The sequence below is a fragment of the Psammomys obesus genome, unplaced genomic scaffold, assembly GCF_907164565.1.
Source record: "Psammomys obesus unplaced genomic scaffold, mPsaObe1.curated_primary_1811, whole genome shotgun sequence".
NCBI classification, from domain to species: Eukaryota; Metazoa; Chordata; class Mammalia; order Rodentia; family Muridae; genus Psammomys; species Psammomys obesus.
The window spans coordinates 13,267,224-13,294,215 of record NW_026596064.1 but is presented as its reverse complement, the minus strand read 5'-3'; the positions used below and the strand labels follow the sequence as shown (position 1 = coordinate 13,294,215).

The following is a 26,992-nucleotide window of genomic DNA, read 5'->3' as shown; positions in this document are numbered from 1 at the left end:
CTACTTGATAAGATGGCCGGGGCTTCTGAAAGCCTCAACTAGACAGTAGAGACAAGAGGACGTTCCAGCCTTCAACTTACAAAGGCAACCAGATGGGGTCACATTGAAAAGGAATTGATAGAGCAACATGAACATGTCACGGAGCCTTAAATTTTAGGACCTATGTATCTGGGGAAGAGTGGGTTCAGTATCCTTTGAGGACTTTCATGTCTCCATTTCTGACTCAGAAATGATACAAGGAACTGAGGCCAAGGAGACCCTGAAGACAAGCAATTGGGAACTTTATAATTGAACCTTCTGCTTCTGGTAGCTTCTTGGAAGGAGGTAAAGCGATGAAGGCTAAATTGGTGGTCGGACACAGCCCGACTCCCACAGTACTGAGGGGAGTCTGGGCTGAATTAAGAGAGAATTCAGGAGACTCCCATGTAGAGGGAGCCAGAAATGTTGGCTCTACCTTTCTATGAAGACTTTTGGCAAAGACTGTCCTGTGAAGAGGAGACATTACAAAGGGCTGTAGAGGTAGAAGGATTGCTTGACCTGTGTGGATGCCACTGCATTCAGAATCAGTTCTGTGGCTCGAATCTGCATTTTATGGGCCCTAACAGAAACACGGGGCAAAGGAAGGAATCACTGCATGGAAGTGAATTAAGACAAACCCAGGACCAAGGGTTCAGGGTCCAGAGTGGCCCATGACTTTGTACATAAATGAGAAAAATCAGACAGCAGTGTTTAAGAGTAGAGGAATTTAGATACACAACATTTATAAAGATGATGCCAGGTCTCAGTAAAGAGTGATGAGCTGGTAGAGCACTCAGTGGAGAAGAGACTCTTGAAGCTGGCACGAGAGCTTTGGGGCTTGCATTGTGTTTTTGAGACTTGGGGATGACTTAAGAAGGGGAGAAGGGATATTCTGTGCCACACTGAGCTTGCCAAGTTCAGGCTGAAAGACAATGGGAGTGACTGCAATGGATGCAGGGGCCCATGATTAAGAATCCAGGCTTCTCCCTCGGCTTCAGTTCCCACTGCTCGCTCAATGGCAGCTTTCTTCATTTTCCTCATTTCTGCATTTTTCTATAGAAGCCTAGGCATCATGATGCCAACCAGATGGCTTGCTGGGAAGCCAGCCACACCAGGAACTGGTGGTATACAGCCTCAGGACCTCTGCTGAATATGTAACTAGGAGGTTGGCTTTGACGAACATTCTCCCTAAAAGACCTGACAGGCTCATTATCCTAGGCCCCACAGGACATATTAATACTGACTGACGGTCTATGTTATACATGTTTATGAAATACATATGTATTTATCATCCAAAGAACTCTTATAGCCCATCATATAAAGCTTTCCCTAGATGTACATTCCAGTATGAAAAATACTAAGAAACAAAAAGAAAAATACTAAGTTCCTTCTAGAAAGACAAAGCAGGGATGTCTGTGTACATGCCTTTTGCAGGCAAATGTATTGACAAACCGGCCTTGCAGCTCAAGGCATGGAAAGCAATAGGCTAGATTTACAACTATTTCTGTATTAGTGGAGCCAAATTTAGGCAAAAGTAGGAGGGTGAAGGAACTTTCTGTGAACATGTCACGATGTTAGGAATCTTTGGGATTTTCTATTTTAGTTTCCCATACAGCATTATGATAAATACCAGAGAAACACTTACGGACCTAATGACCACTTAGATCAGTGGTTCCCAACGTTCCTAATGCTGCGACCCTTTAATACAGTTCCTCAGGTTGTGGTGACCCCCAACCATAACATTACTTTCATTACTACGTCATACCTGTAACTTTGCTACTGTTGTGAACTGTGATTGAATATCTGTGTTTTCTGATGGCCCTGGGCGACCCCTGAGAACCTCTGATCTACATCAGCTATGAAAAGGTTAATATCAAGCAGCTAGCCATGTGCCTTTAACTCCAAGTACTTGTAAGGCAGAGGCGGGCAGGTATCTGTACGTCTGAGGCCAGCTTAGTCTACATAGTAAATTCCAGCCCCGCCAAAACACTAGATCTTGTGTGTTTTAACAATTACAGGATACATTATATGGAAACATGGTGTTGGTTGTGATTAAATGCAATCACTGGACAATAGAAGAATGGATTGGAAAAATCATTGGAATTTCCAAAGTAGTGATTCTTGGTGTCCTATTGATTGACTGATAGCTGGCAGCCCCTATCAGTGCTACAGTAGGTACAGTTCACCCAAATACCATGGCAGGATGATAGAGTTGGGATCGTCAGCTTCACCACACAGCAGAGTAGAGGGGCTGAAGGTGATGTTGGCCAGCAATTTAGTCGACCGTGCCTACATAATGAAGCTTCCCTAAAAACTCCAAAAAAGAGCAGAGTTCAGAACCTTTGGGTAGCTCTATTCAAGCAGGCACCTGGGAGATGTAAAGAGGGCATGGAAGTATGCCACCTTTTGCGCCCTAGAATCTCTTCATCTGTGTCTTTGGGTAGATCTTTTATAACAAGTCACTAAGTATTGTTTCCCTGAGTTCTGAGAGCCTAATGCCTTCTCCAGGCCGACAGTGCAGAGTTGACTTGAATTACGGACACCTCACTGCAGGTTCTACTGCAGGACTGATTGCTGGCTGGGTGTGTAAGGAGCATCTTGGAAATAGAGAGAAGCTGGGTTTGTTTTTTCCACCCTCATGTTCCCTGGGTTGCAGCCCATCCCTTTCAATACACTGTTTTGGTCCTTGGGGACACTAAACCCACCCCTAGTAGAACTGTCTTCCCATTCTGTCAGGGAGGTGTAGTCCTTTTCGTGCCATTGAGGGGAACGAAGCTACATCAGTGTTTTATGGGTGGAAAATCAGAGGTGGCAGTCCTGAGACACTGGCAATCTGAGTGAGCATGCTGTGATGCCTGGCATGAGAGACAGCTGCCTTCAGAAACCTTCTACAGCCTTCCCAGCAGGTCAAAGGCGTAGCGTCAGCAATAACATAAAAGTAAAAGGAGTACGAATCGGAGCTTCATCACTGGGAGGCTGAGTTTCAAACTGAGCTGGATTAGATGTAGCACATCTCCCCCGTGTTCCGCCACCACCCATATTCTCTTCAGTGTCTTCTGCTGTGCTTGCTAACGAAGGAAAAGATGGTGTTTGCATAGACAGGGAACTGTTTCGATGTCTGGAGGAGTAAGCCAGCAAACTCTGCTGGCTTTTCCCAGATTTCATCTTCAGGGACGCAGACAGCACTGAGCTGCTGGACTCTCATGCTATGTGGTGACTAAAACTCCTGGAATGACAGAGCCCTGGCCCTGGCTGACAACAGGGGCAGGTTTAATCTAACTGATTAAACATCTGAGACCCTGACCTCAGGTTGCTCATCTGCCCTATCCTACGTCCATCAGAAGCCACTGTTCTGAAGGAGCCACACAGAGGAGCTACTTGTCATCACTAGGGAATGGCCCATGTGTTAAAACTTCTATGTCCTGAGCCCAAGAGATTTGCAAGCTGCAAATTGATACCTATATTATGGTTATGTAAAATACAAATAAGACCATATTTGCATATAGAGTAAATGGCATGGATGCAAATGAGGCATACCAACCTCAGAACTGACTTTAACTCTGGGATGGGGAGGAAGGGTATGAGATTGTGAAACTATATAACCACCTTCAGCATATCTGAAGCCTTTCATTTTCAAAAACCATCTGAAGCAAATATGACGAAAGTATACATTTATCACAACTACATGATAAGTAAATAGAAGTCATTTTTTTCTGTAATTCTCTTTATTCAAAAATGCGTCACTAGATGGCTGTGGCACACGCCTTTAATCCCAGAAGCAGGCAGATCTCCGTGAATTCGGAAGGCAGGCCTAGTCTACAGAGTGAGTTCCAAGACAGCCAGAGCTACACAGAGAAACCCTGTCTCAAAAAAAACAAAACGAAACAAAATTTCATAGTAAAAATCTGCCTCAGGAAATTAGTCAACAAGTTTCAGGTAGCCGAATATCAGGGAGTCTTACCTCCCACAGTGTCCACAGTTGCCACTCATTGAAACCAGTCAGTCCTCAGGGCAGTTCCTAACCTCACAGTAAAGAGCATGCTTTCATCCAAGGCCCTGGGAGGTCAAGGGGATGCCTTGGCTCTGGTCCCGGTCTTGTGACTAGTCTGTGACAGTGGCTTTGTAGCTTGACATGTACAGTTGTTACGTAAATTTAAAGATGGTTTTCAACCATCTGAAGTTGTGTTGTTTATACGATGTATGGGTAAGTTTATATTAAAATGTTGAGTCGACCTGCAGCTGTATAGTCCCTTCTACCATAATCGTAGATGGGTTCTAATTCTCCTACTGACTACAGGCCTCAGTTTGCTGACGCACTCTCATTTTCTATTTCCTAACATGGAAGTCGTAATGCGTATTTCCTACCTCAACTATGATGACTGGGTGAGAACCAGAGTTATTGCTGTAACTGATGTGAATCAGCCATGGAACTGTTCTATTGGGAACACATCTTACCAATGAAGCCATTTTACGGAGATGGCGCAGGCATAACCACCCGGAAGAGGCAACTAACTAGGCAGCTATTTCTTGTCCAAGTGTTTCCGCATTGTTTTGCAACCAGACATTTAGAATGACTTTGGCCAGGCCAGGTGGCACGCGCCTCTAATCCCAGCACTCTGGAGGCAGAGGCAGAGGCAGGCAGATCTCTGTGAGTAGGAGGCCAACTTGGCCTACATAGGGAGTATCAAGCCAGGCAAGACTGTGTAATGAGACCCTGTCTCCCCTACCCCATCTCCTCCTCCCCACTAAAACTGATTTCAAAATGGCCGTCTTATAATAAACCATATACCCCTTCCAACTTGGATTCCCATTACCGGGACCACTGTTAAGATGACTCCAGTAGTTCACCTAGAACAAACTTGAAGCAACACTGAGAATATTCTAGATTTCTCACTTTCTGCTCTTGAACTTTTGCCCTTTCTCTGTACGGAAAGCGTGAAAAGCAGATATCAATAGCAGAAGGGGAAGAGGAATGGCCGATCCTAATATCCATCTGTGGATGTCCAAGCCAGGCCACAGTTTACCCTGGAACATCATTTGCTTTGCTGGGTAACCGAGGCGCGGTTGAGGTGGCTGAGACTCTCACCTTGCTGACACAGCACAGTGCTGTAAATCTAGCTTTTGAAAACTCAGTTGCATCCCTGGGGCCTAGTGAATAAGGAGAGCCTGCCACTTATCAGCAGAGAGGCCCTGTTTCTATCCGAGCTACTGCAGATGCTTATCACCCACACCAAACACTATAATGTCAACATGCTCCAGACCACGGCCAGAGAGGAATTTTCTGAGATAAGATTACGCCTTTATCCTTAAAGGAGTGCCAGCCAATCCCCAGATGTTCCCTGAGCAGAGGAGCCCTGAAGATTCTCCTTCATACCAGGGGATTTTAGGAGCTCCTTGTTTGTGCTTTTAAACACAGATCTTCTGCTGTTGCTTTCCAAAGTATGCACAAAGCCCTAACCGTCTCTGAGAAAGGCCCCAGCAGGGCCAAGGCCCAGCCAGCCCCAGCATGGAGCTCAGGGTATCAACCCCTGGGAGATGCCGGGGACTGCTCTCTCTTGGCAAATGTGTTTGTTAACTTTATTTCAGGATTCTCTTTTCTCTAGTGGCCTTATCTAAGCTTGAGGGTTTCCTAGGCTAGATGAGATCTCTTGTCCAAGTCTAGGGCAGAGAGAGTCACACAGGAAAATGTGATTAAGCCTCGGAGGAGGTGTGAAAAGTTCCATACCCAGGTGTCTGCCTGGTTTAAATACCGGTATGCAAACCTAGAGCCATGAGGCTGGGGTGGAGAGCAGCTATCTTAGGACTGCAGGAGTCATGAGCATTCACAACATGCTCACCTTTAAGTTTGTCTCCCAAACGTTAACAGTATCATATGCCCTAGCCTGGGCACAGCCCTCATAGGACCATCTGGATTCCAATCCCTTCTTCTCAAGACGGACAGAGTTGGCAGATTGATCTGGAAAACAAACGCTACCCTTTTTCTGTCATGTCATTTCTCACTAGAATCTCATAATAAAGTTCATATTCCAGTTTATTATCTAATATCTTCACAAATGTTTCCTTCCTTCCTCCAGTTTCTCTCCTCCCCCCTCCTCTCCCCCCACCCTGCATTGGTTTGATTCCCTACAAAGGATATGCATTAGACAGGCTAACTTATTTTACATTCCCCTGACTGTACATTTGGTCTTGCTATCCTACCCTTTGGGAACATCCCCTTCCCCCAAAACATCTCATCCCTTAAACCTTTCCAGCCTACACAGTTCTGACCCTCCCCTGACCTCTGCTCACTGATCGGGAGAGTCTGTCCATACCGGCCTCCTGGCAGTTAATCACACACTGCCTTGTGAAAATATCTTTGTCGTCTATGCTCTATCTTGCTGTTCTGCTCTCTTCTCTCCCTCCCCACTTCTCTCTGCTCTTGCGCGTGTGGATGTGTGTCTAGCTAGACAAGGGGTCAGTGAAAATGCAGCCCGTGTCTTATATTTTTAGAACGCTCACCCTCTCCTACATCCTCTGTGATGTTGTTACTGGGGTTAGTAATTCTTCTGGCGTAGGGACCCTAGTTATCTCATGAATAGAACCAAAAACAGCATCACCGAGCAGTGGGAACCAGAGCACCCAAAACAGACTTTAAAATCTTGTCTTTGCACTAGTCAGGTATTTTACAGGCTAAACTCTGTACATGTAATGCTGGTCCCCTCATAGATGAGCAGACGTCAGGAACTGGAGGAATTAAATAAGGTTTGTCTTACTTGCTTCTCCTGTGCTGTGCTTTCGCTGGCTGTCCCACGCCAATAGCATGGCTTCCCTGGGTTTGCTTTGCCTGTAGTCAGTGGGCATGGACAAGCATGAAGGGCCAGTAGCGTGGTTTATCGCTCTAGTCTGGCTGAATGGCATACTGATCTCACCCTGTCCCAAGGAGCTGTATGTCCTTGGGCAAATTGACTGACATCTCTAAACCGGCAATTTCCTCTTCCGTGAAATAAAGATAATAAGACACCCCCACCCACCCACCCCCACACCCCACCCCCGCCCACCCCCATGCCTGTTGTCAGAGAACTAAATAAGATGCTTAGGCTATTCCAAGTTCATTAAAGCACCGAGATAGTGGACAAATGGCCTAACAACTTCCAGACAATGTGCTGATTTCTCCCATTTGAAAGAACAGAACAAACTCCCTTGATCTCCAATCATTGTCCCTTTAAAACAAAACAAAAAAGTTCTCCGTGCTCTCAGTTGCCTTCCTCTCGCCCATTCTCTGCCTCTCCGTGTAATCAAGCTCGCCCCTCCATCACACTCCAGCTGCTTTCTTGCAAAGTCACCAGTGACGTCTCTGTAACTAAGTTTACGGCTTAATTCTTTGGTCCGTACTCTTGACCTACGACATCTCGAGATCTTCCTCCGTGCAAACACCCTTCCGCATGCAACCTCCCCGTCAGCTACTGCTCTCGTTTCCTCCCGCCTCTCTTTCTAAATTTTTATTTATTTCGTTTTTGGCCTCCTCATCCCCCTGCTTCTTGCTGAGTTTCCGAACATCTCCCTTCCCCACACCCGAGGCCCCTTGGTGTTTTCACTCATGGCTTCCGGGACCTCTCTTCACTGTGACGATCCCCAGTCACCTCCAGCTCCACAGTACCTTCTCCTCCCCCCCCTTCCCCCGCCAGCTTCAGACTTGAAGGCCACAGCTGACCTCCTTTCAGTCTACCCTCAAAGCCGCTCTTCCCATACTCTGCCCCGCCTCAAAAACTTTACCCTAATGGTTGTTCCGGGCGACACCCGAGTTATTCTGACTCTTCTGGCTCATACGCCACACGCGGTCAGAAAGCTCTGCTTGTTCTGCTGTCAAAACAGACATTCAGAATCTGATCCCTTCTCGCGGCCGCCAGCATCCCTCAGCTGAAAGGGATACGGTGGCCTCCTAAGCAGTCTGTTTCCACTGTCCACAGTTAGACATAAGGATGACCTTTTAGTATGCATGATAGATGGTACCCATCTTCTGAGAGTTTTCCTCATGGGTGAAAACGAAGGTGTCATAAGATTAGCCACCCAGTTCTGGTGGTCCAGTCCCTTTTGCTCTGCTGACCTCCACTCTAACACCGTCCCCCTTGCTCACTGTGCTGATGTCACCCTGCCGTACCCCACATCCTACCCACTGCATTTCCCATTATCATTCTTGTCATCATCGTTATTATTTGGTTTTTCCAGACACGGTTTCTCTGTGTAGCCCTGGATGTCCTAGAACTCACTCTGTAGACCAGGCTGGCCTCAAACTCTCAGAGATCCACCTGCCTCTGGCTCCCGAGTGCTGGGATTAAAGATGTGCTGCACCGCTACGCAGCCCAACCTCATTTTTTTTTTTTTAGCATAGCTCTTCTCATTATCTATGATACTTAACATTTTCCTTCTTTTGTGTTGTCACGGTCTATTGTATTTTCCCTTCAGAATATGAAACCTAGAATGGCATCTTACGTGTGAACATTTGAATCAGTGTCAACTGTTACTGCTGTTCTCTTGTCCGGGTCCACAGTTGGCCCACTACCTACCTTCCTGAAGGGGAAGCTGCCTTCCCCAACAGTCCGAGAGCTTCTTTAATAGCATCTGACAGGAGGCTCCTATCTGTCTTTCCTCCTCAGATTCATACTCTCATTCTGCCAGTGAAAATGGAGGCAAGTCCGAGTCCGTGGCCAACCTGCAGTCTCAGCACTCCTTAAACTCCATCCACAGCTCTCCTGGTCCCAAGCGCTCCACCAACACCCTTAAAAAGTGGCTGACCAGCCCCGTGCGCCGGCTCAACAGTGGGAAAGCGGATGGAAACATCAAAAAGCAGAAAAAAGTACGCGATGGGAGGAAGAGCTTCGACCTGGGATCCCCCAAGCCTGGGGATGAGACGACCCCTCAGGGAGACAGCGCTGATGAGGTGTGTACCAGGGCCCGCTCACTTCTGCCACAGGAGACCTCTGACACGCTTTCCTCACAGTCACATAACCAAGCGGGTCTGCCATCTCTAGGAGTACGTCATCTTGAATTCTGCATTCTTGAGTCTTGACTGCTGTGATTTGTCCTCCGTTCACAGACTGACAGGCACTGAGGCCATCGAATAGACAGGAACAAGGATTTGCCAGATTCCACAGATAGGGTGCTGACTAGAAAGGAGGTCGTCGACCCCCTGCCTCTGCTGAAGTCCCGACACTATCACTCTGAAAAACCAGAGGCTGAGCCGCAGTCAAGTGTTTGAGCAATGTCACCCGTAAAGGATGCTGCAGGCGTCAGGCATGGTGGCACATCCTTTAGCCCCAGCCCTCCGGAGGCAGAGGGCCGATCTCTATGAGGCCATCTCATTCTACATATTGAGTATTAGGCAAGCCAGGGTTTGCCTAAGCACAGTGGGATCTTATCTCCAACAAATAGCTATGAAGAGCAAACACATGGATGTCACAGTGGACAAGGCTTCCGCCCAGTAAGGGATGTTAGAGACAGCCGGTGATGATGTAATGGGCCTCCACGAGACCTTCCGACCTCCCATTAGTCACAGAGAACTCAGAGAACTGGGTTTTAGCCAAGAAGTTAGGCTGGGTGATCTCTAGAGTTCTTGGAGAGCTGAGATTCTGTAATAAAAATATAGGGGATGCATTTTGGCTTGGGGAATAAAACACCTGTTTTATCTGCATAATTAACTGATCACTGGGGAGGCTAAGAATGTCTTTCCAACGCACAACCAGACTCTGTCTTGTAATTCTGTCATTTCTCAAGTTGGAAAAGGCACAGAACCCTGCTGAGATTTGGATAGTAATTTAGTCCTTCAGAAAAATTTGAAGTTAGGCCTGTCATGGTGGCACACACATCCCTGTAATCCCTAAGTATCCAGGATGTTGACTAAGAACCATGAGTTCAAGGCCATCCTGGACCCTCGTGGGGTAGCACGGGGGTAGTTGGGGTTGGGAAGTGAGGGAAAATGTGATTTAAAAAGTCTTCCAACACTCCAAAAGGAGACCAACAGAGCCATAAAAACTGAGCCCTAGGGCCCCTGAAGAGAATGATACCCCAACCAAAGACAATGCATGGGGAGGACCTAAAACCCCGGCTCAGATGTAGCCCATAGACTCAGTCTCCAAGTGGGATCCGTAGTAAGGGGAACAGGGGCTTTCTCTGTCATGAACTCAGTGGTAGGCTCTCTGATCACCTTCTCCTGGAGTGTGCAGCCTTGCCAGTCCACAGAGGAGGACAATGCAACCAGTCCTGATGAGACCTGATAGGCTAGGGTCAGAGGGAAGGGGAGAAGGACCTCCTCTATCAGTGGACTAGGAGAGGGGCATGGGAGAGAAGAGGGAGGAAGGGTGGGATTGGGAGGAGACAAGGGAGGGGGCCACAGCCGGGACACAAATTGAATAAATTGTAATAAATAATAATAATTTTAAAAAATCTGCAAAAAAAAAAAAAAAGTTCTCCAACTTTCACTATTTCTCCTTGAGATTTTTTTTTTTTTAATGTCAAGTTCTGAATTATTGGCGTCTTTTGTTGGTGCAGCAGTCCCTAATGATGTTCTTTTGTTCTAGAAGAGCAAGAAGGGTTGGGGTGAAGATGAGCCAGATGAAGAGTCACACACCCCACTCCCTCCACCCATGAAGATCTTTGACAACGACCCGACCCAGGATGAGATGGTAGGACCCCCGCTGAGATTTCTCTCCCTGAGGGGGGGGCAGTGCTGCCCTCCCCATCCGTGCTTTCTGCTCGTGAACCCCCGGTGACATACATGCTGTCGGTTAGCAGGTGTCCTCCCCCACGGTCGTGGAGGCTTGGCCTTGTTCTGGGCAGTGTAGGGATGCGCAGAGACCGGTTAAAGCGGGAGTCTCCCTGGAAGCGGATACTCCTGATCAAGGGCCCCTCAGCTCTGTGCTTGCAGGCGGCAGACCCTGCAAGGAACTGCTCGTCGCTAAAAGGAACCTGTGATGGCTCCAGGAGGCAATCGTTGTTTAATGCCTGACGTCCAGCCTGTGTTTTAGCTGTCTTCTGCCTCTGGCTCTAAAGGTCTCATCACGGTTTCTTCCGAGCCATTCGGCACGGGGGATAGTTAAGCTTAGTGGAAGGGCTGTTGTCAAGCGCGGAAAAGCAAAGCATGCCAAATGACCGTGTACAGCCCTTTGTTTTGTAAAATGCTCTGCTCACTGGTGTTGGAAAGGTCCGTGTCCACTATGCCCCGAATGCCCCGGTGGTCAGGTCATTCTCCTTGTTCCTGAGCAGACAGAGGCTTGACTGCAGTGGTGCCGACTGACCTGCACCATGGGGCTGCTTTTCTTATTTTGACACAAGGTCTCACTATGTAGCCTGGCCTGGCCTGGCCAGAAACTCGCTATACAGACCAGGCTGGCCCCTGACTCACAGAGACCCTCTTGCCTCTGTCTCTCTAATGCTGGGATTAAAGGCGTGAGCTACCATGCCCAACTGGAGATTTTTATTGTGTGGTGTTTCCTTGCTCTCCTCACAGCCAGGCCTGTGCTCCACTGGATTTTTCTTGCCTTCTTGCATAGTGGCTTGTCCTTGTCACGGCGGCCATTGTAGTTGGAAGTTCTAGCACTTGCCGATACCTTCTGGAGTGTCGTTCTGTGGTGGTGGTGGCGGCGGCGGCGGCGGCAGCGGCGGCGGTGGCAGCGGCGGCGGCGGCTTGCCTGGCTGTCTCTGGCTCTGACTGCACTCTGCCCTGTGCCCTGCACCGGGGAAGCCTCCTTTGAGTAGGGACGCCAAGCGTGTATGGGTGCCAGACTTCATAGTCCCTGTCGATGGATGTCCCAGCATTTCTGATTTTGATTCTGTCTGCTCTGCGCTTGGCTGTTAACCATAATAAATGTTCAAGGTCTTCCTCCGTGTAGGCCAGAGGAACAGCCAGGGATAGCGATATGGCTGCCTGCCATGGTACTCAACCTAGGAAGCTTACAGTTGTATTCCTTTCTACAGAGATGCTGGGGCAGTTTCTAGGGCCAGTTGACTCTGGGCCGTTGGGGGGGAGAAAAAAAGCAGAAGCATGACGTTGTGTCCAAAGGGATTCCCAGAGGCGGAGATGACTGCCCTTCACCTTTATGAGAACTAGCCTGCTGGCTTCCCCGCCCACCCTTGTCAAATGTCCTATGGACAGTACTAGTTAGGGGCGGGTAGAGTTCCCAGGTTCCTACCTGCGTAAAACAGAAAGGTCATGAGCACTCTCCTGGTCCTTTTGGGGATGAAGGGGTGTTAGGTGGTTCCTGGATAATTTGTAACGGAGAGTACATCAATGCCTGATTTACTGCAGGCATCTAGGTGGCCCTTTTCTTAATTGGAGGTAGTACGTGGCCCCATCTTAGACACATCCGCTTTCCCCAGACTGGCTTGCTTGATTCTGTCTACTTGGTTTTTGTTGAGGTATTTGGGGTTGGACTAAGTCTCAGTGCCTCTAGCAAGTACAGCTGAACCTATTGAAACAGTTTTGATGTTTGGAAACAGAGTCCCACGAGCCCTGGCTGGCCTGGCCAGCTTCAATCCTTCTGCCTCTGCCTACTGAGTGTCAAAATTCCAGGTGTGCCGCACCAGCCCTGGCAGGAACTTGAACTTAAAGTTCATCCGTTTAATGTGAGACTCCCTTGTTCTCCGTGCCGTCTGTCCTTTGCTCACGTGCATGGATGTTTTCCACTTACGCTATGGGCATAGCACATTCGATGCTTTCTCTCTTCCCGCTTTGTAGAGTCTTAGTAGTTTTGCCCATATGACTGTAACCAGAGAATATTTTACTGACTTTATGCTCCGTAATTGTCATGACCGGCCCTATGTGGGACAGCCTAAGGTGTTTCCGGTCTTTGTGCCTCTGAGTAATAACCCCTGAAGAAAATTTGTAGATCCGTCATCTGTCCTTGTGACATCTGACCCTTAAATGAGTTCCCAGCAGTAAGATGACCGAAAATCAAAGAGGCTAACTTGGTTTTCCAAACTAAGAAATTTTTCCTACATTCTCCTCAAAGAGGAAGGACAAATTATCTCTTTCTCCATTGCATTCATTTGATCTCCCCCAATCTTAGGAGCAGAGACTAACAAGTCCTTTTTTAAACTCTTCCCTTACCTAAAGGGATCGAGTGATGCCTGGCCAAACCCAGGACATTGCTCTTTCTTTCTTCGTTCTCCTCCTGTTCCAGCCTGGGAACACCACTGCCCTCAGCCCTGATGCACAGGCCCAGAGGCACACAGGCCTCTCCCCCAGCTGCCCCGCAGGACGATGGGAGAAGGAAAAAGCAAGCGGACTAATAAAGACTCCTTCAGTGTGTGGGAGAGATACTCAGCCATTATGCAAACAGCCACTGCTCAAAGCCCTGCCACCTGTCCAGGGGAAAGGCACAGAGAGGCCTGTCGTGGACCCTCCCTTTGCTGTGAGCAGGGTGGTCTCAGGGAGCCCCAGCATGGGATGTACAACTTTTAGTCCTTACGTTTGGGAGCCTTACCAGCGCCAGAAGGGGGGTGGGGGTAGAAGTGAGAAGGAAAGAGAAGGAGAAGATAGGGGAAAGGTATCAAGCCCACTTGAGACGCAGCAGCGACAATCTAGAGCTAAGGCTCTAGGAGCAAGGGTTTTATCTCCTTCACACACATTTGAGTCTGGAATTGTTGGTGCCTTCCAGACCACAGAAGAGCATCCGGCTCCCACAAAAGGCTGATCTCCCTCAAAGCAGTTCCCTCTGCTCTGCTATCAGTAGGCATAGTCCTTGCCTGTGGGTTTCCTGGGGGATCCAGTGACCCCCCCTCCCCTCAGCCTCTGAGGAGAACCAGGCCCGGCCTTACTTTGTCACTGACCAGAATTCCTCACAAGGGATATGCAGGCCTACCTCTGTTCCACTATCCACCCCCATCTCCCTCTGTCGTCTCTGTTCTGTAAACACAAAGCTGTGCCCTCCTGGCCTGCTGCAAGCTTTGGACTGTCTGCTCTGCTTCCTAACTGCCGCTCCTCGCTTCTTGCTAATCTGCTTTTCCTTTGCTGTCCGATGTCTTGCAGTCCTCCTCTTTGCTAGCAGCCCGGCAGGCCTCCACTGAAGTACCAACTGCTGCAGACCTTGTCAGTGCAATAGAAAAGTTGGTCAAAAGCAAGCTGGTAAGTGGCCCATCCTGGAGGCCGTTCTGTGTTGCCTCTCACCTACACGTGGCTCCCAGGACCTCACATCAGCCAGCCACGTCCTTATTTCACTTATTCCAATTTCATGCGATGGTGCTTTCCAAAACATCCGCCCCAGGGGCCTTTTCAATTTTGTGTGGGGATCAACCTGGGGAGGCAGCAGGGCCTCTTAGGGATGGGAGGTGGACGGAAGGTGAAAAGTTTCTGAAGCAAATACACCTCACTGAGCTGACCAAATGGTCCTTAGACACATGGTGTACACGTGGCACTCAGCCACTGACGGCTGTGTTTCGGGTTAGCCCCGAAGCCAGTGTCATGTGCTGTGGAGACAGAGGATGGATCCGGCTTTTTAAAGAACCAGGCAATTTCGTTTAGAGACTTTCTAGTTTACCGGGTCTTAGAAATTTAACCACTGACTGTAAAGGAGTTCTGAGTGACCTTGCCACAAGAAAGTAAGAGAACCAAAATGTGTCCCTATCACAGGGGGGTACACAAACACCAGCCGCTAACACCTGGTCTAGCCTGTGCCTGTCTTATGGGCCAGTCACAGTACGAGAAGGGAGGGTCATTAGCCTGAGCTGGCTCAGGATGGGTGTGCCAATCATGCTGCTACCCAGGCAGCTCACCCGGATGGGGCTGTCCCTCTGGCCCCATGTTTTTATGAGCGTAAGCGATAGGACAGTGATTCAAGCATCTTCCTGGCGTCCTTTGGCGTCCACGCCACTCATTCGGCTGGGTCTCTGCTCTTCCACCATTAATGCCCCTCCACTTGGTGGGGGACTGGAGCAAGCTGCCGGATGATTCAGTCTAGAGCACAGATGGTGGCTGTAGATGGCGGTTTTGGTAGGAAGGCTAGTGCTTGGAGGCTATCCACTTTCCTGCCTTCTTTCCCTGCCCTCCCTGCGTTTGGATTTTTTTTTTTGGGGGGGGGGGCACTATGTTGGCTTTACAATGTCACAGGCTTATTTTTCTTCTTTCAAGTGTTTGTTCCTATCGCCCCCATTTCTCTGGAACGTTCCCCCTCTCTTTGCTTATCTAATGCGCAGTAGTCTTTCAGGGGTCCCTCTCAATCTCATCCCTCACAAAGGCCTCCCTTGCCAGACCTGCCCAGATTTCCTCTGAAGTCCCACGGCAGTTCCAAAGCTTCATGCTGTGAGAGGCAGCTCTGCTGTCCTTCAGATGGCTGAATGCTGTGACTTGTCTCGCCTGCTCGCAAGTTATTTAAGGCAGTATTATTTTTTTTCTTGCATTAATAGATAGTAGTCCTTTAATAAGTTCTTCATGAACACTTGTTTCCAAAGATCCGGATTTGCTTCTATTTGGGGTGACCTTTACCCTTATTCTTATCATTGCTGACCTTCTCACTGTTGGTCCCTGGTTTATGTGGTCAGTGTGTCTGAGTGAAACTATTGGGATGCCCCACGGGGGCAAATGTCCCAGAGAAAAGGGAGTATCGCCCTCTCAATAAATGGCTACTGAATAAACGCCCTTTCTGTGGTGAATTTACCATAAGAAGAGCGTTAACGTCTCCCACCAATAATTACTCCCTGAAGAGCTACATGGAGCCCGCAATCACGGAGATTTCTTTGGCATAACGTAAGAAACCAAACCCATATTAAGAAAAGAGTGAGGGAGCAGTGGTTTGGTGTCTCAGAATTTTCTCACCAAAATTTGATTCTTCTTCTTTTCTCCTTCTTTCCTTCCCATCCCACTGTGGTGTAGCCACATAGCAACAGTAAGCGAGGGCTAGTTCAGCCATGTTTGAGAACGCCAAGTTGCATTGTTACCTCCAAGATGTATTCCTGCTTACTCCTCATTAGCTGTCCGTGTCAAAGCTGGGGTTTATTTGATGGAGCACAGCAGCGGAGAAGCCACCAAAGTGGGCAGCAGTGTCACAGACTTGTCCAATCAAGGTTCAGTGTTTATGTGGATGACAGCGTCCCAGACCTGTCTGGTCAAAGTTCAGAGTGCAGGTCCGGAGCCAAAGGTGTCCTAGCACTCCCAGCCATTCAGCCACGCCTTCCCGAGCTACGTGTGAGTAATCTTTTAATTCCAAATGCAGTCCTCTAGGGTGTTCTCGGCAGAACTGGAGGGGCCCTGGAAGAGGTAGGCAGTACCCTGAGCTCTGTGTTATTTGAATGAAAGTTGAAGAAACTGAGATCAAGTCTGGGGAGAGACACGTGAGGAAGGCTGTCTGCCCTATTGCGGGAACAGAAGGCTGGCCTAACGCTTGCTGTAGAGGACAGAACCTGGACCTGGAGGGGCTGTTATTGTGGCATGAGGCAGAAAGAACAGAGTTCTTTTCCAACTAAGAGTCTGACTCCATTTGACAGGAGTTTCCAATATGCCAGGATTTTAGTCCAGAGCCTGTCTGCTTTTTCTACTGATTGTTCAAGCAATGGCATCAAATCCTGCACTTGGAGTTTATTTGGCTCCCTAGCTCGAGGAGGTGTGAGATTCCCCCAAGTCTTAGGTCCCAGAGCTGTCCCAGTGTAGTATGTTGGTCATGAGTGCAGCATGGTTCCCCTTCCGCTGCCCAAAAGCTGCTATGAGAGAATGAAAGTAGGATTGGCAGGCTTGCCTCCAGTGCAGGTCAAATCCCCAGAGAGCTCCCTGGTACGTCCTGGGCACCATGGGCCCTTCAGACTTCTTACTGGCCTACTTGTCTTCAGCCTGTGTATTTGTTTACCAGGAGAGGACGCCCACACCTGCCCCAGCAAAACTAATCTGCTTTTCCTGGGTCCCGTTTTAAACTCTGAGCCAGAACCAAACACTTTCTCTGCTTCCCCCATGTGAGTCTTGATAAGACCTTTCATTCTCCAGCAGCCGTGGCTTTGTAACTGGTAGCAGGTATGTGAGCAACTGGAAGGCCCAGGTTTAGTCCTGTGATCCTAGAGAAGTGCCCTGTCTGCTCTGGAAAGTGAGTTGATCTGTTTGGCCCCTCCTGATGGCGATGATGAATCTGTTGGCCTGAATCTAATCTGAAGAGAGTAAAGATGATTGCACAGGCGTGGCCATGTTTCACACACTGATAAGCAGGCGCTTACAGATGTTAGCTCTTGGAGCGATCAAAAAGAACTGTGCTGTCTCCTGCTTCCATGACCTACTGTGGGCACGTGGAAACTCAGTACTCGGCTGCCAGGAGATTGATGGTACGTGAAGGGTGATGTTATAGGAGAATAGTTTAATTAATGATACCATTTGAGCTTATTCTTCAAGTCTAAGGCGCCATAGCTCCCTGGCCATTTAAGAATCTTCTCTGTCTGTTTACTATGGCCTGGAGCTCCTGGGGCTCTGCCACCTGCCTGGGACATGGGACTGAGCCTCCAGGAAGAAGGCCCCTGTACCTGTAGGTGGCATACCCAAGCCCAGGAGATGCTTCCTGATAATTCCCCCTCCCCCCACACAGGGAAGTGAGGCTGGCCAGAGGCCGCACATGTTTAGCCTCCCCGGTGGCCTCAACAAGGCTGCTACCCTCCGGCCGTTCTGCTTGGCGATCACTCACCTCTCAGGGGCAGCCTCGTGGCAGAGTGTGGCTCAGGTCAGGTTATGTTTGTGTCTGTGTTTTACTGTCCCTTTACATCCCTCAACTTGGTTGGTCAGCAGCCCCCCCCCCCCGCCCCGAGTTAGCAGAAGTTCAGAATCTAGAGGAAATAAAGCAATGGCCCCACCATATCCAGTCTGCAGGTACATGTTTTCAGAGGCTGGGCCATCCGGCCTTACCCTTCTGGCAAGGGTTCCTGGGGATCAGAACAGGAAAGTTTAGAATTCCAACAAAAAGCTAAAACCCAGAGTCACCAATCTGCAATATCGCTCGCCTGGAAATCCGACACCTCAGTTTTTTGACTATACGGCTCACTAGCTCACTAGCACCTACCCCTACTCCCAAGCACACACACACACACCATACTCACTAGCACCCATCCCAGCTCACTAGCACCCATCCCCTCCCACATACACACATGTACCACACTCACTAGCATCATCTTCTGCCAGTCCAGATCCTCACGTATCTAGTTCTACCTGCAACAGGTTTTCAGCTGGTCCAATGTGGCTTCACTCCGTGACCTTTCTCAGTGCAGTTCCTGCCAGGAATGTTCTATATCCAGTGATATTTTTTTTTTTTCCTTTTTTAAATCTCAGAATAGCCAGTCCTTCACATCCCTGGATTTCTTTTCTGTGGATTCACCCAACCACAGAGCAAAAAAATCTTTGGGGAGAAATTGCATCTGCACTGAATAAGTAATTGACTTTTTCTTGCTTGTTCCCTAAGCAAGACAGCATAACAATCATTACATAGCATTTACGTTGTAGTCGGTACTGTAAATACTGTAGAAATATGTTAACTATATAGGAGGATGAACAGAGGTTATATGGAAACACAAGGCCGTTTTATGAGGGAGCTGGGCATCCCTGGATCTAGGGATCCCAGGGAGTCCTGATCCAGTCCCTCGGGACACCAGGGATAATTTCACTCACCTTTGCCTTTCCCAGAAAGTCTTTCATTTTCCTCACCCTCCCACTACGGAGCCAGCTGCCCCTTCTGTTGCCCTACACGTTTCTCCTGTCTGAACACCCAGTGTGGGTTAGATTAGGGAGCCTGAGACTCTTATTTCTCCAACATCCCCGAGTAGTCAGCATGTAATATAGTAGATGCTCCATTTTTCATATACAGATCGTCATTAATTACAATGCTGTGTAATGAACGATGTGCAGGGAGAAAGAAAGGAACCTTCTAGGAAGAGCATTTTATGGGCATGTGACCCAAAACCCAGGGACTAAGAAATGTGCTCACTTCACCAGCACAGTGGCCTTCCTCTACAGTACGCCACCTATTTGAATCTCCTTTGCATTTCTGCAAAGAAACGGACTGGCTACAGGGACTTGCAGTGCTCCTTCCTTGTTCGCTTTTCCTTTGACCTGCTGGATATTGCATCCCTGAACCACAGGTGGGACAGAAGTCTTTACTGTGGAGACAGACTGACAACCACTTCACTGTCTCTTTCCTCCTGGGGACAACACTGATGTCAGGTCACCCAGAGTTGCCGTAAGCTTGATCCCTATATCCAACTCCAGCACAGGCAGCTAAGCCCTCCTAGAGGGTCACTCTGGAATGACTTAAAATAAGAGAGTCCGCTCCATCATTCCAGGCAGGCTGCCCAGCCTAAGAGCTTAGCCCGGCCCTTAATTTTCTTCTCACTGTGTCACTTGTCTGACTCTGTCCCAGAGCCCTCCCCAAGCGATAACCCAGTTGCTTTGCACGTACAAGATCAAGAGAGAAAGGCAGATTTTTCCCACACGACACTTTGGACTTTCCAAAAGCCCTTCACCCTGTGGACAGATTGGACCAAGCCAAGCTGCTTGTGCCATGCACCCTGGAGGCAGTGATATAGGCTGCTCGCTGGGTCCAACATTCACCTTCCCATCAGCCTTCAGGCCACAGAACAAAGGCCACCACAGGACAGTGGGGAGAGATGGGAAGTAAAAGGTACTAATCAGATCCATCACCAGCTGGGTCCATCTGTGCTGGAGCCCGTCTGGTGACGGCACCAGGGGCACACACTGGAAAGCTGCCTGTCCACTGGCTTTGCCGAGCCTCGGCACCAGACATTCTAATTTCCTTAATAGCAGGTTACAGATCCTGTATCTATAAATGTAGCTAAACCCTTCTCGACCTTCCTTTATTTTTAGCCTATACTGCTGCTGTGGATATAACAGCTTCCACAGTTGATCACTTGTTCTGTAAACACCTTTATGTCAAGTGGAAAGCAGTTGTCTCTCTCAAACTGGAAGACAGCGTCTGTACTTTTAATTCTAGTGTTGGCGACGGATCCGTGCTTGACCCTTGGCACAGTTGATAATTTAGGGACTGCGGGAGAAGGCTGATGTCACTGTGAAACATTAAGTTCTGAAGATCCAAGTCTTACTATTCTCCATCTTTTCTCCTGTCGGATACCACATTTTACTTTGTTTCATTTCTCTGGAATGTTCTTTCCTGCCACTGTTTGGCTTCTGTTGAAATACAGCAGCTAAGAGAGTTAGTGTTGGATGTTCTCGGGTGTGGACTATTTAAGACTAGGGCACAGCCTTTAGCTCTACTACCTTGGTGTCGATACCTTTGATGTTCATTACTTGTGTCTTAGGACTGGTGTTTCCAAAGACTGCTAACTGAAGTCTTTCCTTCCAAGGGGCTGGCATAGTCAGGCGCCTTGGGTAGTTAACGTTCATCTTTCATGCTTGTGCTGTGGATGCCCACCCTGACCTTGATCTCTGGGATTACTGTTTCCCTCATTGCGTCTACTGATTGATCCCCCGGGCACTTGTATTGCATACAGCCTGGCTCTCAGGCTCAGGGAAAAGAGGGGTGGGAAAGAATGCAAGGGCTGGAAGATGGGGTGGAATGCTGCAGAACATCGTCTCCTGGACATGGCATAGCTCTTGCACCCAGGAACTCAAAGCAGCCATGATCATCCGTCAAGACCTGTACAAGACTGGCCCCAGGAATGGTTCATCATGAAACAGGAAAGGCCTCCTGAACCCTGCTCCCCCAAATCTATTAACAGTTACTTGGGAGGAATGTCACTTTCTTCAGTGGTGTAGCCACTGATGAGTTGTTCCTACCCAAGTAAATAACCTCCCACCTATGCTCATGAAGCAGCCCTATTCATTCATTCATTCATTCATTCATTCATTCATTCATTCATTCATGAGTCACAGAGATTAGAGAAAGTGGGAGGCAGACTTGTTGGGAAAGAAGGGTTTCAGCTGGGGAGGGGATGGGGATGAGACAGTGTAACAGGGGGTGAAAAGAGCTAAAATTCATTGTAGGTACATATGAGTCTGTCAAAAAATTAATTTGAAAAAGACCTAAATGGTACCCTAAACATACGTTAAGCCAATCAACTTGACACATTAAAATGTTAGTTTGGCCCCAAAGAGTATGTTGCTAACTTCCAGTTACAACTCGAGTGTGTAACAACCTGAATATGTTACTGTCACAAGTGCCAGCCGTGGAGAGACACTCACCACTGTGGAGCACTCTGAATGTTGGCTGGAGTTTGTACAAGTCTTATTCCTGTCCCTTAGAAATTTGCTAAAAGGGTCTGAGATCTGATGTGAAAATCCAGCGTTACAGTGGACAGTTTCAGGTCCACGAGAGCACTCTGTGTTCATCAGATCTGGGGTCAGATGTCAGGCTCCTTTTCTCGCTGCTTCTAGATCACTGTATTAATCCACTTACTTAACTTTTCTCAAGTAAGTAAGCCCCTTATGTGGCACTTTAATTAATGGAAATAAGGATGCGTGAGAGAGAGCCCTTGGTAAATAGCATTAAGAAAGATGCTTTTAGAAAAGGCTCCATCTGTTGGCTGTCAGAGTCTTCTTCCCAAGCCTTGCAGTTAATATAACAAAGTATGCTTTCCACCTCCTAGGCCTGTCACTTCCCTTGGCTTATCAATTTGCACCAAGTGGTCCTACAACTGTTTCTCTTCCCAATGCCTTATTTGGTATAGAATCGCAGTGGTTTGCTCTCTTTCCTGCTGGAACCCTCTCTCAGAGATAAGTCGCCATGACAATTTCATTGTGTCTGGGCAGTTGGTGGCACATGGATGCCCAGTGTGCTCTGATCACATGGGTCTCTGGTGTGCCCTTTTCATGCGGAAGCCTACTGTGCCCTGATTATGGACAGCCACTCCTGGCTGTAGGAAGGTGGAAGACTCCGGTCTCCTAGTGCACCACTGTGGTTCAGAGAGAACAGCCTTTGCTCCTGGCTTTCATATTGCCTGCGACTAGGCTGGGAAGACAACAGGGCTTGCAAAAATAACTTTCCGGTGCTCACTCTGAGGCTGTTTCTCTTTCTCTTTCTAGACTCTGGAAGGAGGCTCTTACCGGGGGAGTTTGAAGGACCCTACCGGCTGCCTGAATGAGGCCATGACCCCTCCCACACCTCCTAGAAACCTGGAAGAAGAACAGAAAGCCAAAGCTCTGAGAGGCAGGATGTAAGTGGCCCCACCACCCTATCCTGTGTGCTGGACAGAAGCCAGGGGCGGGGCACTAGACGGGCAGCCCCGTGCTGTCGGTCTGTTACTCTCATCCTTTCTAAGGGAGAATGGCCAGGCCTGTACAGCGCAACACTGACCATCAATAGGACCACTTTGGCACCACCTCCATGAAGCTTTGGTCTGAGGGAATATTCTGTGATGTCGCTGTCACGGTTATAACCAAGATCTAATACAGCTGTAAAACATGCTAAAAAAAAAAAAAATGAAAACAATAGAATTCAGAGAATAGGTGGATGGTTACGCTGGGTCCACAGCACCAGAGTCCCTGGCTGTGGCAGAGGTCCAGTGGAGATGTCTGAGGGGATGCTCCCCGAATGTGGGCAAAAGAAGCATAGGAAAGGTCGTGCTGCTAGGTGGGGCCCGTTTTTGCTTCTTCTCCCAGGTCTTTAATCTCACATCCATTTGTAGGTTTTATTGTGCAAGAACCTCCCCTCACTTTGACTGACTAGAGGAAAGATGCAGTTTGCATCTTGCAAAAACCCACATGCTCTGTAAGATTTGAGCTCCCTACCTCGATGGGAAGTCAGTGTCCTGGTGTTTGAGATAGTGAAGACCACACTGGACATCAGCAAAATAGAACCGAAACTCCGCCAGAACTTAATTTTTCTCCTTTCCTTCCTCTGGAGGCAAGCTTCCAGTAACTCGGTGTGTGAGGTTGTCCGTGTGTGAGGTTGATCTCAGAGTGGGCTAGACAGATGTGAAGGGTCCTGTCTTATTGTCTGTCTTCTGCTCTCTATTACATCCATCGCTCTTTATCCAGGCCACAAACATAAAACCGAGCAGAAATAACTGAGGCCAAGTCCTTTGGCTGCTGGCAGATAGACAAAGTAAACATTTTGGGCTTTGTCTCCTTGGAAGCAAAAGTGGTAACATCATAGCAAGAGCCTGTATCAAAGCAGGGCTGTCACCGCATACTGGAGAGGAGTAAGTGTCATGTAAACTAACACCTGTGTTTACCCCCAGAACTTCTTGAGGGTCAGGTCAGAAGGACCCCAGGAATTATGTGAATGCGCTGTCATCTCCAAAGTGAAGTTTCCTGGGCCTTGCACAGCACAGGCCCTTCCCTAGCTTCTCCTGTGGTTGTTACACTAGTTGGAATTGGAGGATTAGAACTGGCTCCTAGACCTTTGTCAAGATGAAGCGCGGCTTATGTCAAGGAAGCCATCTGTGAGATGACAGGTGGTTTTTGGAAAAGCCAGTCTCCTTGACTGTCACTCTGACTGAATGGACCTTAACAGCACTTGTCATTATCCAAATGAGGTTATCGTTTGATTTTGCTATAACAAGGCAGAAACATTTGTTGCTCCTTAGCCCGCCGCACTAATGCTTGTCTCATTGGATTCTCATCAAACCCTCCACTTTCCGCATCCTGAACTCTCTTGAAAACTGACTCCTCTCATTGGCCTCTCAGCAAACCCTCCACTTTCCACATCCTAAACTCTCTTGAAAACTCTCTTGAATGTCTCTTACTGTTGATGTCCTCTCTCTAGCCTGCTCTACTTCATGGCAGACATGAAAGGGCAGGTACATTGGTGTTCAGTTGTAAGAGGCTAGAAGCAGAGGTGTAGACACTGGAGGCTCAATCAGGCGATGGCAGGAGGACACCCACGAGTTAAACGAGAGCCACTTGGAGAGAAGAGGAAAACAAGTGTGATTTGTATGGAAGGAGGGAGAGGCTGACTGTGGGCTTGCTGCCCTGAAGTTTCAGCCACTCATCACTCACCAGATGCTTGCTGAGCACATCTGTCCCACCAACGGGATAAGACAAACAACAGCAACAACAGAAAGTCTTCACCCGTGCAACGTTTACATTCTAATGGGAGAAATCAGACAAACAAAATAAATTAAGTAGTAGGTTGGAATCTAGAGAGGAAATTAAAATAGAGTGGAATGAAGAGAACCAAGCTCCAGTAAGGCCGTGCTGTGGTTTGAAGTGGTTCCAGCCATGCACAGAGAGCAGGAAGAGGTAAGGACCTCACCAGGAGGAGCAGGATCTCAGCAGAGGCACGCTCCGTGCTCACAGCTCCCCGTGGAAGGCCACCCGAACCCTACCAGTGTGAAAGAGGGCAGATACAAGATGGCTCACCCTCGCTGTTAGCCTGACTGAATGAACATCCCCTGGGAAACACAACTCTGGGTATGTCTGTGAAGACCAGCCCTGAGCGTGCGTGGCATCATCCCATGGGGGAATGACTGAGCTAAACACCAGCATTGATCTGTACGGATACAATATGACCAGCTGCTTCCGCTTCTCCCCGCTGTGCCCTCCCCACCAAGGCCGAGTGTACCCGCTTAAACCATGAGCCAAAGTAGAGCCTTCCTTTATTTGTCAGTTGCTTTTGTCAGGCATTTTGTCATAACAAAAAGAAAAGTAACTAATCTAAGGCCCATTTGTTAGCTGGAAGATTTTTCAAGTAGAGCAAAGGAAGACGTTCTTTTTGTGAGTGACTTTTACTGTAGGGATGAAAAAGAGTTGCATTAGTTTCAGTTGGTTTGGCAGTTAATCACGTACCGCCTATACCAGCCTAGCTCTGGTTTGTCTTCTGAAGGAGTCTTGTTATATATCCCAGGCTGTCCTCAAACTCTTGATTCTCCTGGCTCTCAAGTACTAGGAGACTAGGCGTGCTCCCTACCACACCAGCTAGAATTCTCTGATCACGTCTCATCTTCCCAGGTACTTTACCGGGCCTTTTCTAGAGACTCAAAAACCGAGACAACCTCCGTTGGTCAGCAAACGACTGAAGATAAAAATACTGCTCGCTACCTGGCAGCAGGGCACGAGCCCTCCTCGCCAAAGGGCCATCTCAGCCCCGAATTCCCACTCTCGCTCCCCTGTGGGTTTTCACTTACAGCTCTCTTTCAGGAAGTAACTTGGGCCATGCTAAAGATACGTCTAAAGGCTTCTGTCTTTCCTTGCCAGTTCCTTCCCGTGGCCTGAAACACATGCTCATGTGTTGGAGGGAGGGAGCCAGCTGGGAACACTGAGCACACTGATAAAGCGTGTGTTCTTCGCCTCCTCCGTATGCTCCGAGGTCCCGGACCCGGGATTCAGTAGCTCCTCTGTGCTGTGTAGGACAAGCATTTCAGATGAATCGCTTCCTGGGTTTAGAATAGTTGCTGGGTTGTAACACTTACAAGTCCTCTTTGACATCCCAGAATGTTATCCCTTCTGTCACTTGGGCCAAAAAACAAGTGCTGGTGTGCCTCCGGGCACAATTCTTTCTGACTCCTGTGAACACAGGACCTCTGTGCCCTGCACATAACTATGGCGTCTTCTGTATGGTGTTTGACTCTCTGAACTGAATGAGGGAGCGGGATAGAGACTTGAGGGATGCCGGAGGCCCGGCCAGGCCATTCCCTAGGCAGCAGGCTACTAGAAAAAGATAATCTCTGGACCCTTGACATTTACTGCTCTTTCCTTTGTAGGCTTGGGCAGGTCACTGAGCCTTTCCATCTCTCTCAGGATTTAAATAATAGGATTTTATAACTCTCGCCTCGTTATAAGCATGAGAAAGCCCGGATGGGGTAACGGGTATATAATAAATGCTCTAAGAGATGGAAGTAATTCACAGAGTCCAAGAAAGCAAATGCCCTTGGTTATCAGTCCCATATTGGGGTAGGAAATGCTATATTCAAAGGTGTGAACGTGGAATGTCCGCAGCCAACCCCAGGTCTGTGGCCCTGACTGAGGATTTTGCTTGGATACATTCCCGACTAACTGCCGAGTATGTGTTATAGAAGCTTTGCTCTATATCTGCATCTCCCAGATGCAGCCTTTTAAGGCTAGTTATCGCACAAATGCCTTTCTTCTTTCGCTAAGATAAGAATGGAGCCAAAATAAAGAAAGAAAAGTCTCGTGTTGATCCCTTGGTCTCAAAGCTTTCATAACTTGGCTTTGGCAAAAAAAAAAAAAAAAGGCAGTTACAGTTGTTTCTACGCTATGTTTCTACAAGAGGAGATGGGGCGCGACTTGGTTCACAGAGTGCTTGCCTAGCGTATACAAAGTCCTGGGTTCAATCCCCACCCAGCACTGTGCGTAATGGGCTGTGGTAGCCTACATCTCAAACCTCAGCGCTCAAGAGGGGAAAGCAGGAGGATCAGAGCTTACTGATCATCTGAGGTCTTGTCTTGGAGGGTAGGGATGGGATCTCTTGCTTAGGGATGAGTAGGCGTCTCACTGTCCTTATCCCTTGCTCAGGTTTGTTCTGAATGAGTTGGTACAGACAGAGAAGGACTACGTCAAGGACCTGGGGATTGTGGTGGAGGTAAGCAGAGGGCAGGGTAGGGTGTATCTGGACCTTACCTGGGCCCAGGTGCACCAGCCTAATGGCTATACCCATTCGACTTTCTGGGAATTTGCTGAAATGAGAATAAAAAGGCTACAAATTCAGACAGAATGTGGAGGCGGATTCTGTTTTCCCTCCTGGGATATTTTAATGCATGTAGAGGGCGGTGGGGCCTAGCTGAGTGGAAGACACCACGACAGTGCTATCTTCAGGTCCACACAGAGAGTGCGGACTAACATGGGTGCTAAGGGATGGGGCGTGGCCCAGACCTCCGCCTGTAAAGTCTGCTGCTAACGTCACCTCCCACCTCCGTCACCTCCGCCTCGCAGGGCTTCATGAAGAGAATAGAAGAGAAGGGGGTCCCTGAGGATATGCGAGGGAAGGACAAGATTGTGTTTGGAAACATCCACCAGATTTATGACTGGCATAAAGAGTGAGTTATGTGCTGCCCGGAGGGTGGGGCATGTGCCCCTTTGCGTCTGACCTGAGCCGGGGTATTTGAGGGGAGA

At 48.5% G+C, this 26,992-nt stretch overlaps 1 protein-coding gene across 16 annotated transcripts in view; it reads left to right on the top strand.

The window, feature by feature from the left end:
* Window positions 1-26,992, top strand: part of Kalrn (kalirin RhoGEF kinase) — a 575,471-nt gene that overhangs the window by 500,793 nt on the left and 47,686 nt on the right. For 9 of the 16 annotated variants that reach the window (XM_055624991.1, XM_055625009.1, XM_055624992.1 and 6 more), the window contains 6 exons: window positions 8,652-8,935; window positions 10,572-10,676; window positions 14,021-14,116; window positions 22,004-22,134; window positions 26,396-26,462; window positions 26,813-26,916. In XM_055624991.1, the coding sequence (XP_055480966.1) occupies window positions 8,652-8,935; window positions 10,572-10,676; window positions 14,021-14,116; window positions 22,004-22,134; window positions 26,396-26,462; window positions 26,813-26,916 (787 nt within the window). The remainder of the gene's footprint in view (window positions 1-8,651; window positions 8,936-10,571; window positions 10,677-14,020; window positions 14,117-22,003; window positions 22,135-26,395; window positions 26,463-26,812; window positions 26,917-26,992) is intronic. The other 7 variants (XM_055624993.1, XM_055625006.1, XM_055625004.1 and 4 more) reach the window with 3 other exon arrangements.